The sequence below is a fragment of the Pezoporus wallicus genome, unplaced genomic scaffold (genome assembly GCF_028554395.1).
Source record: "Pezoporus wallicus isolate ANWC-B61680 ecotype Strahan unplaced genomic scaffold, APGP_CSIRO_Pwel_v1 contig_6382, whole genome shotgun sequence".
Taxonomy (NCBI): Eukaryota; Metazoa; Chordata; class Aves; order Psittaciformes; family Psittacidae; genus Pezoporus; species Pezoporus wallicus.
This window is the reverse complement of record NW_026638015.1, coordinates 2,023,297-2,041,502: the sequence shown is the minus strand read 5'-3', so window position 1 is coordinate 2,041,502 and position 18,206 is coordinate 2,023,297. Positions and strand designations below refer to the sequence as shown.

The window sequence follows — 18,206 nt, the reverse complement described above, 5'->3', positions numbered from 1 at the left end:
CCATCAGAAGTGGTTTGTGTTGCTGGAGGTGCAAGGTGCTAGCTTGCTTCCTTTCTCTAAGTCAGCCAAGTGCATCGACTTCAGTCTTAACAGAGGGTCTGCTTTCTGCAACAACCAAAGCTGGCTTAGCAGAGCCTGGGCTTTTCAGAGCTGGAAGTGGAGCTTAATCACCAAATGAGCATCCTTCACAAGCTCTGCTTCCTTGGGACTTTGTTCTAGAGGGGGTATCAAACAACTTTTCTGCTTGGCTGGTCTGATTATTCAGTGCCACTACCTCCAGCATTGCTGACTCTGGCGCCAGTGTCAGATGCTGCAGGAGGATTGCCTGCACACTGCAATAATGGCATTCATTTCCCTACTCCCAGCTCCACTGTAAAGAGTTTTATCCCCCAAGTCCTGCTGAACGCTCCAGCCTGGCTTTGGAAGGTGCTGGGTGGAAACAACACTCCCACTAAATGCCATACACACAGATACTGCTGCTGTTTGTTGTGCTGTAGCATCTGGCTTGTTCCTGCAATACTAGAAGGGCAAGAAGCACAGCAAAGGGTGTTGGTTAATAAAGTAGGGGCATGATTCTAATACAGGCAGCCAAAAAGGAGGTTATCAGGGCCTGGTTATTTGCAGCACTCCTCACAGTCTGAGGCATGTTTAGTACCAGTGAGCCAGAGCTGTTTCCTCAGGCTGATGGGTGTTACTATCACTTGTGGAAGTAAGAAGTCCCTCAGCTTGGCTCTGCTTCTTCCTATTTTACCCAGAATCTCTGCTAAGGGAGCATTGAAGGATTTAGCTTCCTTCCTGGAGATTTCCAGTATCAGCTGTTTCTCCCTGCCCCCTTGCTTCCTTTCCCAGCCCTTGCCTCTCTTTCCCTCTGCTTTAGTAACCCAGGCACCAGGGAGGGAGCTCGCTGCAGCAGGGCACTCCAGCCCTGCCAAGGGAGCCTGTTGTACTTGCTTGGCTGCCTGCCCAGCACAGGGTAAAACACGGAGCAACAGCAACCAGAGCAGGAATCATCCTGCCAGCAGAGCTTTCTCTTGCAAGACAAGATGTATTGGACATGTATTGAGAAAAGGAGCAATGGCTCTGGTCCCTCTGCCACTTCTCTGAAGGGTTTTTGAGTGGGAAATGCCTTTTTCTCTTTCCTAAGTTGACTGAACAACTCCTTGCTAGCATTTTGAAGGTGCTGGCACACTTGTATGGTAGCTAAGCAGATTTTAGGAGAGGGAATAGTGTAGTCTTGTGAAGGCCACTTCTGCAAGGCTGCTATTTCAGTAAAGGCTTTGCAGTGCCAGCATCTAGCCTGCACAGCAAGAGTCCCAAGGTGAGGAAGCAGGAGCTGGATCCTGGTTTCTGTGGCGTGTGTCCAGCCAGGGAGAGTCTGGCCTGGAAATGAATCAAGGCTCAAGTGTCCAAAGTGACCTATGTGGCAAACAGCTCTGGTTCATTGTTTCTGGTAACTGATCTTTTTCTTCTGCTCAGCATGTTCTAGGGAAACAGCTTGGAACCTGGTGACTTGCACCAGGTATCACAAAGGAAGGGAGGAATCTATTAGGTGGGAGAGCATTAGTCTGGATTCAGTTACTCTCAACCCATTTCAGGAGCTTGGAGGAAGCTTCTCTTCTGGGACTTCTGTCCAGGAAACTAAATGCTGAGCTCTAGGAACATTGTTTTCATTAATCACTGGACACCCAGAATTCCCGTACACTGCTCAGTTTGCAGGCATAAGAATGTCTCTTAATGATAAATGAGGTTTCTGGTTACTATTTCTAGGCAGAGCGTCTCTTCAACTTGCATACTGTAATGCTTGCTCCTACCAATCCTATCCTGCAAGAAAAAATCCTCTGACCAATGCAAATGTAAAAGCTTGTTTCTTTTGTTGTTTGCAGACTAAATGGTGGAGGGAGAGGACTGGCAGCACCAGCATGTCTGAAATAATAATACCTAAACTTGGTTGAAAACCTCTCTTGAGTGTTCAAGAGCACATTTATTGCAGGCACAATAGAAGGAGGATATGTAAAAGCAGCTAATTTGAGCATCATACCTGTTCTGATGCTAGAGGAATAGCCTCTATTTGCAGGTGGTCTTGCAAGTGCTGCAAGAGCCTTCAATGAATGCCTGGCCACAAGCTATTCAACACTGACTTGTCAAGTAAGCTGTCACATCATCGATGCTCAACGCTAGCTGTAGCTCTTGCTGCACAGAGTTTATGTGCTGACTGCAAGTGGATAAGTAAAACCAGAATGGCTGGAACAAGGAGTAGTGCATTAAAGCCACCAGCCAGACCAAAAAGGGCTTTTATGACTTGAAAAAACACTTCCTTAATGGGTAGCAAAAGGAATTGATGCATATAGGCAGTATCTGTGGAGTAGAACATGCTTTATCTTTCTCTCGGAGTGTGTTCATGAGGGAGTTAAAAGTCCAGTCAGCATTAGCTTTATCCAGACAAGGTTTATTTGCTTGGAGTGACCTTCAGTCTCCCAGGCTCTGAGACTCTGAGATAATGGAGACCTGCAGGTTGGCTTTGAAAGTCTTTCTTCATCAGAAGACACCCAGAAGCAGCTTTGTGTCTCCATGTCCAACATGCCTCTTTGCAGTCCCTTGGTAGAAGATGACAGACTATTACAAGTAGATAGAGGCAGTTCTCTATATGGTGATGGTAGATGTAGTTTTTATTCAGTAGCTAATGTTGTTCTGTCTCCTGGCCCCTACAGAGATGTCATCTCCCTCCCTGAAGATTGGTGCTTACGTCCTCATCGGTGTTGGGGCTCTCACCATGCTGATGGGCTTCCTGGGCTGTCTTGGAGCAGTCAATGAAATCCGATGTCTCTTGGGTCTGGTGAGAGAATCCATTCTATGTTTTAGAGCCAACCTTTAATACCTGCAAACTCTCTGTTGGATTGTAGCTGGGGCTCAGCTCTCCTGGGGGTGGTACCCATGCTAGGTCTTAGTTTGCACACAGTAAATTCTCCAGCGGTCAACAGACTGCAGCAGGGGTTTCTCAGACATTATTGATGGTGAGCTGAAACTCTGTGAAATGAGAGAGGATGTCACTGACACTTTGTGCAAACAGTGGCTTGAGGATTGCCAGCTGAGGAGGTGACCCTATTCCTCATCTCATCATCCATCCATCCCCAACTTCCCAGTTTGCATTGTGTGTTCAGTGATGCAAGGAACAAGTATCAAGGACAGTGAGAGAGAAGAGTGACAGTGTCCTGCTGTGCTGCAAAGTTCAGCTTCTATGGAAAGTGCAGGAGTCAAGGGAGACTTCACAGAATCACAGAACGGTTTGGGTTGGAAGGGACCTTAAAGCTCATCCAGTTCCAACCCCCTGCCATGGGCAGGGACGCCTTCCACTGGACCAGATTGCTCTAAGCCCTGTTCAACCTGGCCTTGAACGCTGCCAGGGATGTGGGGTAGCCACAGCTTCTCTGGACACCAATGTTGGCCCAGCACCTCAGCACCCTCACAAGGAAGAATTTCTTCCTAAGATCTCATCTAAATCTCCCTCTTTCAGTTGAAAGCCATTTTCCCTTCACTAGGAATGTCATGTATGTTAGGGCCTTTCTTCACATGGTTTGTCTGTAGGACTTTCCTGTCTGTGATGGATGGGATGACACTAGCTTCATATACCTCAGCCTGCTACTTAACTCCTGCTTATTCAGAGTATATATGTAGAGGAAACCAGGTATGGCCACGTTGTGTGTCCTGATATTAGGAACATCTAATGTAATGGTAGTAGCCACCACTGTTTAACCTCAGATGTCAAGCTTTCCTTAAAATCCTTTTATTCCTTAACATTTTCCTTAAAATTCCTTAAATTTAGATCCTTAAATTAAGTATCATTTTTAAAAGACAATATAATAATAATAAGTAGGTTCATAAAATTTACTTTTCTTGGTCTGGTGGCTTTGGAGTAGGCAGGATCCAACTGATTGAGGCCAGAGTGGTCTGGGAATGGAGCTGGAGGTGGCAAAGGGAGCATGGCACATGCAGAAGGTGCTTGTAAACCCCTCTCCCTCCTGAAGTCTTCCTGTTGGCCTGATGGGAGAAGTGCTGAAGTGCACTGGCCTGATGTAGATGCTTGTATTTAAGCCCTTTACTGGGGAGAGCACTGCTGATAGCAGAGCTTCTCTATTGACAAAGGTATTGGCTTAATGTTGTGACTTCTCTTGTGTATGAAATCTTACTAAAACTGTTATGTACAGACTTTTCTAAAGGCTGATAGTGATCATCTGTTTTTGTTTCCAGTACTTCACCTGCCTGATGATAATCCTCATAACTCAGGTTGCTGCTGGACTGGTCATCTACTTCCAGAAGGAAACTGTAAGTATTTGTTACTGTGCATGTTTTCCTTGGTCTTGGCTTGGGGGCACAGGAGACACCTGGAAATTCTGTCTTCTAAACTGGGCTATACCATTAGCAGGCGTAGAATCACAGAATGGTTAGGGTAGGAAAGGGCCTTAACATCATCTAGTTCTAATAACTGGATTCTCCTTTCTTCTACCCGAGCCTAGCAGCTTTGCTGTACAGTTCTGTATCTGCCAGCCTCAGTAGTGCTACTTTCTCAAGGATTATAAAGCTCTGTTTGGTATGCAGACTTTATTTTGGGTAGTGGGAACAGTAAGAAGAAATTCCTGAAAGGCTTTTGACCACACTTCCTCTTGATCCTGCTGTAGACTACTGTTTAGGCATGTAGTAACAGTGATTACTACTGTGTTGCCATCACTGGTGCCTTGAGGGGTTACCAGCCCGGGTGATTGCTTTTGATTGGCCTCCCTCCTTGTGTCATCTTGTTCCATCCTTTCAGTCCTCCTGCCTCTGTATTTAAAGCTGTCCTTGGAAGAGCTGCCCTCTTTCCCCAAGAGCAAACTCGAGTATCTGACAGTTCCTGTACTACAGTTTGAGCTTGAAGCCAAGTGGTTTAACATTTTGAAGTGGATCTCTTTGTCAGGAGTGCAGTTGCACAGTGTATGCTTCCAGAGCTCCAATAGGCTTGGTAGCATAAAGGGAATAACCTTTGAGCTACTGGAGTGCATTGCAACAGCCTTTCCTTGGCTATAGGTTCTCTGGCCAAGCAGTGCCCAGTCAGGCCTCCAGCTGTTTGACAGCTAAACTGGGAGCAAGTTATGACTGTGGGGTCCTTCTGGCTCCTGTCCTGGTGTGCTCGTTGCTGTACCAGTTGTGGATAACCCTGTCCTCTGCCACATAGCTGTGTATCTGTACCACTGCACTGCTTGCTTCTCCTAAGCCAACCCTCCTGCAAGGTGATTATACAAAGCAAGTGGTTGAGGAAATTATGGATGAGGAGTGGGGTGAAGGTCTGCCCTGGTGTAGCTGGTTATGAGTTTTGTACAGGGGGCTGTGTTGCCTGTAGCAATTGTTGGCTGGGTTTCTTGGCAATGTGAACGTTGCTTGCTCTCTGGGCTGGCTGGAGCTGCAGGAGAAACTGAAACATTGGCTAGCTGATGTGTAAAGTTAGAGCGTTGAACGAGCTGATGATTCTCAACACATAGCTCTGACTCATGCAGAGGAGGACGTGTGGGGATGGGCATTCCCCTGCAGTGGGGAAATGTGACTATTGCAGACCATGAAATTCCGTACCTCTGTTGGTATTTCTCTTCCAGCTGTCACTGCTCTAGAAAATGCCAGCTTTTGAGCTGTAGTTCTTCATTTGAACCTCACACCAGGGAGAGAATGAAAGTGCTGGGGTGGGGGGTGTGTGTCTGTACAGCCCTTGGAGCTGGTGTGGCTGAGGTCATCATTTGTATGGATCCATCAGAATGATGGGGGGAGATGGGCTTTGAACAGATGCTCAGTGAACAAAACTCATGGGAAAGCTCTTCTAGAGCCCTTCTATTTCAGAGATCCTCCAAAGTCCCTGCCTAGAGCACTAAGAAAAGCTGTTTCAGGAAGGTCTTGGCTGAAACCATACACTGCTCGGTGGCTGCGCTTCAATGATGCTATGCATGTCGCTCTGCTTGACTTGATGTACGTCATCCCAGTACAGCAAAAAAGCAAACTGTAAACTGCTTAAGATCCAGGCCCTGGATATCTATTGTGTTCTTTGTGTTTATTTCTTTCTAACGTCAGGAACTTGGTTAGATATAAAACAAGGAATTGCAAGAGCAGAGGAAAGGAGTGTGGATCCAGAATATAGCAGGGTGATACTCGCTCCTCCACTCCTTGTAACCAAAGTATTTATTAGTGCACTGCAGTAGACAGGATTATTATCGTACTCCCCTCTACATGCCCTTTTCCTGCTTGGTTGCTACAGATTTGCTTGATGGATTTTTTTTTTTTTTGTTGGAATATTTATTCCTTTTCATTGCCAAAATCCCCACCCCTACATATGAAAGCAGGCTGAAATAGAGTTAATGTAACTGTAAATGGCTGAGTGACAGGAAGGCTGCTGCTTTGCCTGCCCCATGGGCATTGCTGGAGGAATGCCCCTTCAGACTGGAATTGCCCAGTGCTACAGGGAGGATGTTGATGCAACACCCATTTGCCTACATCTGTTGGCAACTGAAACGCTGTGGTGGGGTTTTTTAGTGACAACAAAAATAGTAATGTCACAAATGGCTCTGTGCTTTGTGAGCTGAATGTTACTTGCCTACATCGAGTGGATCACAAGCCCTTATGCATATGAGAGCTCTGGGCAAGGTCTCCCTTTAGAGTTCCCTGCAGCTTGGCTCTAAATGCCTTGAGTGAAGCAGAGCAGTGGCCTTTTGGGAGTTACCCTACTTGGTAGCTATTGTTTGCAGCAAACAGGCCCCCTGTGATTGTGTGGAGTGACTTGTCTGGGGCTCTGCATTAGTTTCAGAATATGAAGTGACTGGGAGGATGAGAGCCCTCTCATGTGTTTTTGAGCTTATTTAGGTGTGCAGGCTAGATCCTAGGATGCTGGAGGAAGGATGTAGCTTGAGTCCCACACAGAGTACATGACAGACAACTGATGGTGTTTAACCATCAGAAGAAGCCTGCACAATTCATTCTGTGAGCAAGACTGGAATCAAAGACCTGTGCTCTTGCCTCTGGTGTTCAGCTTTGCCCAGCTCCCTCTTCAGTAAGCCTGTGTGAAGGGAAGTCTGACAGCCTTGGTGCTGGCAGTGGTCTGTGGCTTTGGTGTCTTGGCTTTGAATGTCTCTGCTTTGGGGTGCTGGAGTTCTGCCTTCTAACACCAGGCTAGAGCTGGGAAGCAGCAGAAAGCAAAGGTAGCAGTCATGCTCCACACAGCACTGAGTCCTGCCAGGCCTTAAATGGGTGAAGATAAGATATTGAAAGCTTTCCCAAGAGTTCAATATGCCTTTCTAGCTCATTGCTGTTTCAGTGACCAGCTGCATGTCCCTGTGTTTGCCCTTTAGGCTGCTCTGCCAGGTAAGCCTGTGAATAAGCTGCCTGTGTGTGCTCTGCAGAGCTGGGCTATTGTTTTCACAACATTCCCCCCTTCTCCAGTTACTTCCTGAAACACCTAAGAAAGCCTGAGTTTAACTGGAATGCCTCACCCTTTGAAAGCAGAGTTGTTTGAAGACTTCTTCCTTGTTCTTGTGTAAGAGTAGAGGAAGAGCAGGCATACCACTTCCTATGCAGCTGTGGTTGAGCGCAGCTGTGGTTGAGCACATCTGATTCAGACCCTGTCTCTCTGCTTCTGGTGGGGTCCTGGGATGGAGAACAGAGGCACTGCCTGGATTCATGCAGAAGTGACCCTAGCCTCCCTAATAGCTAAGGGACTAGGTGGGCCCAGGGTAGGACAACAAGCCCAGCTCCCCTTGCCCCCCTCTGCATGTGGAGCAGCAGTGTAAGGATGGGACCTCAGAGGTTCAGTAACTGATAAGGCTTATGGTAGCAGCCAAGGCCAATCTCATTAGTGAGAACCAGGTCAGGTTGCCTTGCTTCTCAGGGAAGAAAAAGGGGAAGCGAAGTAATTAAAAGGGGAAGAGCTAGACATCATGAGAAGAAAGATCATGCAGCTCCCATCTGTCTGGGCCTGACGTAGCTGATCCCAGTGACCTGAGCTGCAGGTTTCCTGGGAAGAAGAGTTGCTGATGTAGAGAAGCTTCTCTTAACAGTAGGCACTGCTTCCGCTTGCTGGGTGTCTCTGGGTTTGCCATGGTCATTTGCAATGCTTAACAGAAGCAGGACAGGGAAAAACTGTTTCCACTGACCTGAAATATGCTGTAGCACCATAGACACAAAGGTAATACGTGGGATGGGAGCATCTTAGTGCTCAGGGTGATGTAACTGTCCCATCCCTGAAGCAGTCTCATGATGCTTCTCTCCAACCTCTTGTGAGCTGGGTCTGACTTTAGCAGTAGCAGATATCCTTGTGTACAGGCTGGCTGAGTTTCAGAGGGAGGTGGGAGGAAGAAGGTGAAAGAGTCTGCTGCGTGGTGGCTTGTACCTCTCTTCAGATTGTGTGGTGTGAATATGATAAAGAATGGGGGCAAAGGGATGATTTGATACACCTGAGCTTTGGGAGAAGACTCGGTTTAGGCAGTTGTAGTACTTCCTGTCTTGATACAGAAGCAGCAGTTGTAGGAGTCTGGGGAGAGGCAGATCAATGCCTTGTGAAATGGGGAAGTTTCCCCCAGCTGTGTGTCAAAACCCAGCTGCAGACAGGAGCACAGTGATTCAGACCTTCCCTGCGTGGTGGACGAGAACTGCAGTGATTGAGACCCTGCGACAGAGTCTCCCTTGCAGTGCAAGGTTAGAAATAACATTACCTGTGAGTACTTAAGGCAGTGTTGCCCTTCAGCTTGCACTTAGCTTTCACCTCTGTCTCGCTCGGGACTGGCAGCAGTTCTTCAGCCTCTGTCTTACCAGGATAACCATACCAAGATCTGTTTCCTTTATTGCTCATCGGGTTTGAAACTCTTTTCTGTGCCTGGATAAGGACTTGCTGGGAAATACTGGTTCTTTGCCTGTTGTATTGCATATCAAAGCTGCTGTCTTGCCCTCCCTTCAAGACGGAGGCTGCATATCCCACCTTATCTGTTACTTTTTGCAATCTCCTGGTGTCAAACCAGAACATTCAGTTAGCTTTGGCATATTCTTAGTGACCAAAGCTACATTATATACACCCTAAGCCCCAAAGAAAGGCTACAAAGGATTGACTAATAACTCTCCTGCCGATGTTCCTTGACAGCTGAAAGAAGAGTTGTCTCGCATAGTTCGAAGTCTGATTGAAAAATACGACCCTTTGAATGATGATGAGAGGAACCTACAAGATGCATGGGACTATGTACAAACCCAGGTGAGTCATGGGGGTCAGCAAGAGACAGATAATGCTCGTCAGTAAATGCCTTTAAAACTATGCTGAGGGCAGGAAACAGGTATTGCAAGAGGCAATACCATAGTGCATTGATGTGGCTGATCTACAGAGTTGCCTGTGAGGGTTGGTGCCTGCAGACTAGGTAGCTGTCTTGTTTGCTATTGCAAGGTAAGGCCCCAAAACATTAGTACGTGCTGGCTGTTAGGACTAGATAGTATTGGCTGCATAGGCTAATATATCTGGCTTATCAGATGGCACCCCAACACTTCTCTTTGTCTGCAGGGCCTCCAGAATAGTAGCCTGTAGCTTACTGCTTGGTGCATATCACTTGCTTATTGTGATGGCTCTTCTGCCAGTGTCAGTGTTCTTGAGAGCCATCCAACTGCCTATGGTTTCTGTTTTAGCATCAGGGTCAGCACTTGAGCAACTAGGTCAGTGTTCAGGCACACTAGAGTCATCATAGCTGTTGACTGCCGAACCACAAGCTTGAGAGCTGGCTGTTGGGCTTAAATACATGCCCAGCGTGGGACTGATGTGTAGCAAGTACAAGTAAGAGAGTTTTTCTTATGTCTTCAGTCTGCAAAACACTGACCTGCAGTTTCTCCGCCTTGGATGGGAAATGATTTATTTATGCTTTATCAGTATAGTTGCATCTATCACTGTAGTTGCTAGTGAATCCAAGAGAAGCCTAAGTCTACTGTGAACTATCACACTTGAGCCTTTCTTTTATGTGGGAACAGAAGAAGGTTTTGTAGAGGTGGAGAAGTCAAGCATTAGGAGTAGGAGCTTAGTTCCTCTCATACACTGGAGTCAGCATTTGAAAGGGGGTGGTTGTTCAGAGAACAGCTTGGAGTTAGAAATCCAAACCTCTGTGAGGCAGAGGAAGCCCCTTCTAGAGGCTGGGTCTTCAACTCTTGTTTAGAAACCAAGTGCTCATTCTGGTGTGGGTGTTCAGCTGTTTGTACATCCGTTCTCATGTCTTTTACGTCAGACTGAAACATTACTCTTCCTGCTGAGCAGAGAGGGATTTTCCCCTAAACTTCCACCTCATGTTTAATAATCTTCTGCTCTGTTCCACCTTACAAGCACTAGGATTCATGCTTAAGATAAGAACATAGACTCACAGACTGGTTTGAGTTGGAAGGGACCTTAAAGCTCATCCAGTTCCAACCCCTGCCATGGGCAGGGACACCTTCCACTGGAGCAGCTTGCTCCAAGCCCCTGTGTCCAACCTGGCCTTGAACACTGCCAGGGATGGGGCAGCCACAGCTTCTCTGGACACCCTGTGCCAGCACCTCAGCACCCTCACAGGGAAGAGCTTCTGCCTAAGAGCTCAGCTCAGTCTCCCCTCTTGTCAGGTTAAACCCATTCCCTTTGTCCTGTCACTCCATGCCCTTGTAAAAAGCCCCTCTCCAAATTACTTGTGGCCCCTTTTAGGTATTGGAAGGCTGCCACTGGGTCCCCAGAGCTTTTTCTTTTCCAGGCTGAACAAGCCCAACTCTCAGAACTGTCGTTGCTGGACTTCCCAATGTGCTTTCCCCTCCAGCAACTGCAGTTTTATCACGTGGCTGTAGAGGAATGTAAATGTTTCTTCGGATGGAAAATTCCCCTGGTCCCATCTTCCAGCCGGCCCCAGCTGCAGCCATGTGGATGTGAACTCGTGGTGCCTCCTTGGGGCTCGGTGGCATGTTGACGCCATCGTGCGGTGGCTACTGGTGTCCCCCCGGGGGTCATAGCTCATATCAGTGGTGCCTTGAATTGGGAACCAGAACATGAAAATTCACTGCTTAGTGTCTGATCAAAAGATGTGTGTTACTGAAAGAAAAATCAAGTCTTGCCATTTAAACCTCTGGAAGTGGCATCACAAGTGGAAGATGACTAAGTGGTAATTACAGAATCATGGAATCAAGCAGTTGGAAGTGACCTTTATGGTCACCCACTCCAACTGCTCCTCAGCGCTGCCAAGGCCACCCCTAACCCATGGCACTGAGGCCTCATCTCCACCATGTGTGAACACTTGCAGGGACGGTGACTGCAGCCCTGCCCTGGGCAGCCTGTTCCAATGCCTGAGCACCCTCTGGGACAGGAATTGTTCCTCAGCTCCATCTAAACCTGCTCTGGTGCAGCTTGAGGCCGTTTCCTCTTGTCCCATCCCTTGCTCCTTGGGAGCAGAGCCCAGCCCCTTCCTGGCTCCATCCTTTTCAGGTGTCTTTGAATATATGTGAGGTCAACACATTAATCTCTTGCCTGCCTTGTGTCACCCTCTCTAAGGCAATCTGCTGACAGTGAACTGGAGGGACTGAAAAATGCCTCTCAAACATATCACACAGGACAGCTGCCCTCCTCCAGCTGACCCACCAGCAATATCTGTTGTTCACTTTTACCTCTCTTCGACATTATCATCTGGAAATAAGATGAGGTTTGCTAGTATTTAGTCTGCAAAGGATTGCACTCTGTGGAATTGATGTCAAGCTGTATGGCCTGCTGAAACCTGAGTATTTATGCCTCATGCAATAAGGCTTGGAAAGTATTCATGTTCTAGCATGACTGGTGTGCTAGAACTCTGTGGATGACCTGTGCATATTCTAGTTTACTAAGCTCAAAGGCTGCTGGAAGTGGCCCTTCGACTTGTCTTGCTAGCAGAGGAAATAAAGCCCCTGTTTTTTGGACAGCGCTGTGCATAGGTTATCATCTGATAACCAGGGTGATGTTCTGACATAACTAATTCATGCAGGCTGTATAGCCTGACTGTTGTTGTCACACAGGGAGCTCCTGCATACTTGTACCTCCGCTGCCTGTTTGTCTTCACGTGCAGTATGTTACCAGTGCAAAGTGTAAGACTGTGATGATCTCTTTCTGCTTATCAGATTGCCTGCTGTGGCTGGACTGGAGCAAAGGACTGGGAAAACAATGAGATTCTTATCAACCAAAGCATGACTGCATATCCCTGCTCCTGCTCCAATAGCTCCAAGGACTTTCAGGTAGATACTGGCTTCTGTAATCTGGATGTCCCCATCAATGGCACTGCAACGTATGCTGACTGGCCTGTTCATCAGCAGGTGAGTGTGTATATCTTCAACTGAAGTCACCTTGTCTTTGTTCTTCTTAGCGTTGTTCCCATGTCAGTATAGCTTAAAGTACTGGTGGAAATTGGGGGTGGAAGGCAGGGATATGCCCCTTCCTGCTAAAGCTACTGTGAAACTTAGTTTAGAAGTAAGTGGGATAATCCCTGCATGCACAAGGAGATGTGTTATGGATAGCTTGAGATACTTTTATTCATATTTCCTTCCATTGTGACCATATTTTTTTCCATAGGGATGTATGGATGGTGTAGAGCAGTGGTTGAAGGACAACCTTGGTGTCATTCTTGGGGTCTGCACGGGTGTTGCTGTTATAGAGGTAAGTCATTCCCTGACATGGACCCATAGTGCTTTACCATGGAGTCTCTTTTAAAGGCAGAGCTGTTTATTCAGGTAATAGATGCCTGGTTTAATGGCGGTGCAGTTCTAGCTCTTGGCTGTGTCTGCCACTTGTCTACCACATTCAAATGTTTTGAATTGATACTTCCAGGGGTTGGATTAAAAACTGAACAAATCCCTGTGGTCTACTTGTGGTTCCTTTGCTGTGTCTAACACTTGGCAATTCACTGTATGCATAATCAGGAAGAACAAGACAAGCAACATCCCACTAGTGAGATCTCACTTGTTGCCTTAAATAGCTTATAACAGATTCCAGATGAAGGCAAGTCTTTTTGCATCAAAATATTATTGTTGTCCTGATTATTGCATATTTCTTGCATTTCAGACTGTTAACCTTTGTGGTGTCATTAGAAGGAGACCACTGTATTCTGCTCCTCTTTATCACCCTTTCTTCCCACTTTGTGTTTGGGTGCTGATTTTGTTTCCATTCTTCATTGCTTGTTCCAGCTGCTGGGGATGATCCTGTCCATCTCGCTTTGCAAGAACATACACAGTGAAGACTACACCAAAGTGCCCAAGTCTTGAGATGGCTGAAACCAGAGCTACAGCCCCACAGAGAAAGGAGCAAACAGAACATTCCTGCCTCATACCCAGACTGTCCAACCGTTGACCATTACTCCTGTGACATCCCATTTCTCATACCACTCTGCTAAGAACTGTTAGAGCTGCAATACAGCCTGATCTTCTGGCAATAGGGCCCTTGGGCCACCTGCATCCTGCCTCTGGATTATTTTTACTTCAAGAAGCAGAACTTAACTGTCTCATATCACATGAGACACGGATTAACCTGAGGGGACAATGCTTTTTCTGCCTGCTCCGTGTTAAACGATACTACTCATATCCCCATTCTACAACCCACTGGGCCTAATACACAACAACTCCTCTCCAACCTTGTTCTCCTCCACACATGTTCCCCACTACCCTTAGAAGTCCCATCTCCTTGTCTCTTGAACCAGGATTGCTGTTGAGATTCCAGTGCTTTGATAGCTTCACATACTTCACTGACGTGTGGTGGTAACTACTTGTGCTTTATAGGCCCTCTCCTCCCTTGCAGTTAACCTGATTCAGCTCTTCCTATGCATTTTCCAGCCTAGGCTCTCATCTGAACTATTGAGTGCTATCCTCATCCTCGCTTCTCTTGCTTCTGGAGTCAGCTATGCCTTGCCTTCAGTGGAGTTCTTCCCTTTGACTGTGATGAGGAGCCAACAGGAGGGCTCCAAGCCTACCTATTCCTAGTGTGTCCTGGCAGATTGTGGCGGTGGTGCTCAGCTGCTTCTGGAATGGGTTCCTTGGGTTCTGGATTTGGCACTTCCACGTTTCTCCCACTTGCCTCTTTTCCTTTCCCCCAGCACTGCTTTGCTGGCTCTTGTCAGCTTGGAGGCACTTCAGAGACTGCTGCAGAGCATGGGTTCAGCCCCAGGCTGGCTCTGCTGGTTGCATTCTTGGGTTGCCAACTTTTATAGAGGTTATGATTAACTTGATTCTTCCCCTGCCCCCTTTATGAACATAAAGTTCGTTAGCTGTGGTTTTGAATATGGAGAGATCTGACTGCCATTGCTAATGCTGTGTATTAGAGAGAACACCACTGCCAGTGCCCAGTTTAGGTTCTGGAATGCAAGGTGTCCTGGGTCACTCTTATTCAGTTGTTCAGTCTTCTGACTGTGCTTTGGAGCCGTGGCTGCGTCCTGAGCTCCATCTCGAGTCTAAGCACTGCAGCAGTTACAGGTAGTTCTGTGATTGTGCAGGCTGGGTGGTTTCTGTACTTAATGCCTGGGCTGTTGGCTCTGTTCAGCCGGTGGCCAGCAGCAAAGAGTGTTGTAGAGCAGCAGAAAGTATAAAAGGTATGTGAAAACCAGCCCCAGCTTCTTAGATAAGGGAGCTGGATGCTCATCCTCAGTCTTAGGGGTGGCTTGGGCACAAACCATTTTCCACAGTTGCACGTCTGTGCAATGACAGGCAGCAGGAGGGAGAAGTGGATGGTCCATGCCTGAGAGTTGATATGAGGTACTTGGTGAGGGAACCTTTGCCTTACAGAGGTGGTCCTAGGTCTGTCTCTTGTCAGGGTTGGGTTGTAGACATAACCCTAATTGTGGTTCCAAGGGATGGCTTCACTACCTGCTCAGTGTTCCTTCTCAGAGGAAGGGCTCATCCTGCAAGGGATCAAGGCCCTGCAGTGGGTCCCTGCTTTGTCCTTGCCTCTGGACACAGCAGTGAGTGGGGAGAGGAGGTGTGACTGGGCAACTGTGTTTTATGGAGGTCTGATAAGGCTTTGCTATTTTGAGACAGCTGCCCCGTCCTGCACAGATCCTTCAAGCTGACCTTTGCTATAGCAGAAGGCACCCTTCTCGGCAGTAAAGCTTGCTAGCTTTTGTAGCACAAAGTCTGTTCTCTACTGTGTTCTCATTTGTAAGATTCTTGTTCAGTTACAGATGCCAATGTCAAGCTGCAAGTAAAAAGGAGCCCATGCTGGGTTTCCTTTTTGTTTTTTGTCTGTTTTTAGCAACATCTTCCTACTGGAAGAAATGCATGTACAGATATAAAAGTCTAGAGGGTGAATATTTCTGTAATAAAGACTTTGCTAAAAAAAAATCCATACCTTTGCCTGTGACTTGTGCATTGCAGTGGTTTCCCCTCGCTTCCTCTCCACCCCTTTCTGCTTTGCGAGCAAATCACTGACACCTTGTTTGTTGGGAGCAAAGGGGCCTGTCAAAAGCTGTTTGAAGCCCATGCGTGAGATGTCTGGACTGCTAAGATCTGCCCAGCAGACAGAGGTGACCATTTTCCTTGGTTATGTTCTATAGTAAACTTTGCCTTGTTTTATGGAATTTATCTGTCCTAGGGTGAGCTGTGTGCTAGTTCCTTTGTATTACCTGCTGTCTCCTAAGCTAAGTGATCTCTGTTTGAGTGCTTTATACAGTTCTGGTGTCCTCAATGTAAGAAGGACATGGAGCTGTTGGAGCAGGTCCAGAGGAGGCCACGAGGATGATCAGGGGACTGGAGCACCTCCTGTATGAAGACAGGCTGAGGAAGTTGGGGCTGTTCAGCCTGGAGAAGAGAAGCCTTGTGGAGACCCCAGAGCAGCCTTCCAGTATCTGAAGGGGGCCTATAGGGATCTGGGGAGGGACTTTTCATTAGGGACTGTAGTGACAGGACAAGGGGTAATGGGTTCAAACTTAAACAGGGGAAGTTTAGATTGGATATAAGGAAGAAGTTCTTTCCTGTGAGGGTGGTGAGGCACTGGAATGGGTTGCCCAGGGAGGTTGTGAATGCTCCATCCCTGGCAGTGTACAAGGCCAGGTTGGACAGAGCCTTGGGTGCCATGGTTTAGTGTGAGGTGTCCCTGCCCATGGCAGGGGGGTTGGCACTGGATGATCTTAAGGTCTTTTCAAGCCCAAACCATTCTATGTTGCTTCAAATCTCTACAGACTATATGAAGACATAAGCCTCGGGGACTAACTGACAAAACATAAACTTGCTGCTGTGCCCATGGTACATACAGGAATTGTTAAATCAGCTTTATCATTTTTCCTCTTCCTGCTCACCCTCAGGAGGCTCCTGCCTGCAGGCTGCTATTTTTATAGGAGGTTCTCTGCCACTGTGAGAATGAAGAAAGCTGAAGTAGCCATTTTTGTAGGTTATGCCACCACATATGGGCTTGACTGTTTGGAAAGCTCTTGAGAAGTGGATAGAGCAAGAATTCCTTCAGATCCTGCCTGTTGTGGTGTTTCTGACCATTTAGAGTTCTTAGAAGTACCTACATTAGTGTCCTAATGGAGCTGTTGCTTTAGGAAGTAAGCATGACAGAAATCCTCACACATGTTTGAAGCAGCAGAGTGAAGCTTGTGGAGAAGAAGGTACTGGGGTGCTACCACCAAACGGTGGCAACTGGTCTAAAGTCAAGACTTCAGTTACTCTGACCCAGGTGAGTGAGGAGCAAGAGGTGCTTAAATGCATCCTGGACCCACAATAGGGTGAAGTGATCTGTCTGATCTGTGAGTACAACTTGTTCCTTTAGGATGTGCTAGAGGAGAGCTTGGTTCTTGTTCATATGGACTCTCTCCTCCTTTATGGCTAGGTTCCCACAATGGCAATGCTTTTGCAGGCCTCATCATATAAAGGACTGTGCTTCACGACAAAGCTGCCAAGCCTGACCAGATGGATGCTAGGTGAGGAATGCACTCCTGGTTCCCCTTCGGCCTGATGTGGAGCTGGAAGGAGAAAGGAAGGAAGGGGAAGACTGCTGCTGGTCCCCTGTGTGGGTCCCCAGCTGCTCAATGGAAACCACTTGCCTTTGGCCACTGGAGGGAGGTGTTCAACCAAGAAAACTCGGTCCTGGTGCTTGCTCTATCAGCAGCATCGCCTGGTCCCTGGGGGGCAAGATGATGACACTGATGGCTTCCTTCTGCTCTTAGTTACTCCTGGCAGCAGGGTAGCTAAAATCACTTGTAATTACAAAATGTATTCTCCTTGTAAACGATTTGTGCTGCATGCTTGGCATTTTCAGGGGTAATTTTCCCTTCCATTCCTTGGAGCAGCACGCAGTTGGATATTTGATTGCATGTTTTCCCACTACTGTATATGGGTTGTGCTTGTTTCTCAGGTTTCTGCCCTAAGTAGTTCTGGGAGTTGAAGACAGCATGAGGAGTTTCTCCTGCTGCTTCTTTCCTTAGAGAATCATAGAACGGTTTGGGTTGGAGGAGACCTTTAAGATCATATAGTTCTAACCCCCCTCTTTTCCCTGTTTCCCTGCATCATCAGTTCTGTTGTATGGGGGGAAATAGGGGGCATTTGATGCTTCTGAACCTGATCTAAGAAAGGACTCCAGGAAGAAAGAAAGCTCTCAGCAATTCAGAGAGCAAGAAACCTGCTCCTTGTGCCAGGCTCCCAGCTCATCTCGGTAAAGGCTTGCTGCTGGAGCCAGGAATCAGAACAGCGCTCAGACTTCTTGGGAAGTCAGTGTTTGTCTAGCAAAACCCACAGCGCCAGCCTCTGCAGTAGCTCAGCACATGGAAGCATTTTGTGTGTAACCAGTGAGCTGCTCCATAGCTGTCCCAGGCCAGTCATTACTATTGCAACAGTATGGTTGTGACCTCCCTGTGGCCTGAAGCGAGGCCCCTGCTGATGAACTGGTGATGTTCCTCATTCAGTGTGCTCATGAGGAGCTCAGAAACTGCTTTAATTCTTCCCATGAGGTGTTTCTTTCCCTTCTGGAATTACATCAGTTAGAGTGGGTATGTGTAAGTTGCAGCGCATCCTCATAGTTCCTGCATGGCACAGGGAGGCTGCTCTTTTCTCTGTATCTCCAATGTGCGGTGGTGTGGCTCAGGAACTGGGTGAACCTCAGCTCATTTCTGGCTGCTGAAGGAGGGATTGCAAGTGGTGGTGTCTGACTGCATGGCTTGGTTGGGGAAGGTGAGGGAGAGCAGCCACAGGGACTCATTGCTGAAAAGCCTGAGGACTTT

The 18,206-nt window shown here is 47.4% G+C and overlaps 1 protein-coding gene across 4 annotated transcripts in view; it reads left to right on the top strand.

Moving 5' to 3' along the window:
• CD82 (CD82 molecule) overlaps nucleotides 1-14,275 on the top strand; it is a 40,385-nt gene extending 26,110 nt beyond the window's left edge. For all 4 annotated transcript variants that reach the window (XM_057408730.1, XM_057408731.1, XM_057408729.1 and 1 more), the window contains exons 4-9: nucleotides 2,709-2,833; nucleotides 4,246-4,320; nucleotides 9,140-9,247; nucleotides 12,133-12,324; nucleotides 12,581-12,664; nucleotides 13,192-14,275. In XM_057408730.1, the coding sequence (XP_057264713.1) occupies nucleotides 2,709-2,833; nucleotides 4,246-4,320; nucleotides 9,140-9,247; nucleotides 12,133-12,324; nucleotides 12,581-12,664; nucleotides 13,192-13,269 (662 nt within the window). In that variant the 3' untranslated portion in view covers nucleotides 13,270-14,275. The remainder of the gene's footprint in view (nucleotides 1-2,708; nucleotides 2,834-4,245; nucleotides 4,321-9,139; nucleotides 9,248-12,132; nucleotides 12,325-12,580; nucleotides 12,665-13,191) is intronic.
• The last annotated feature ends 3,931 nt before the right edge of the window (nucleotides 14,276-18,206 follow it).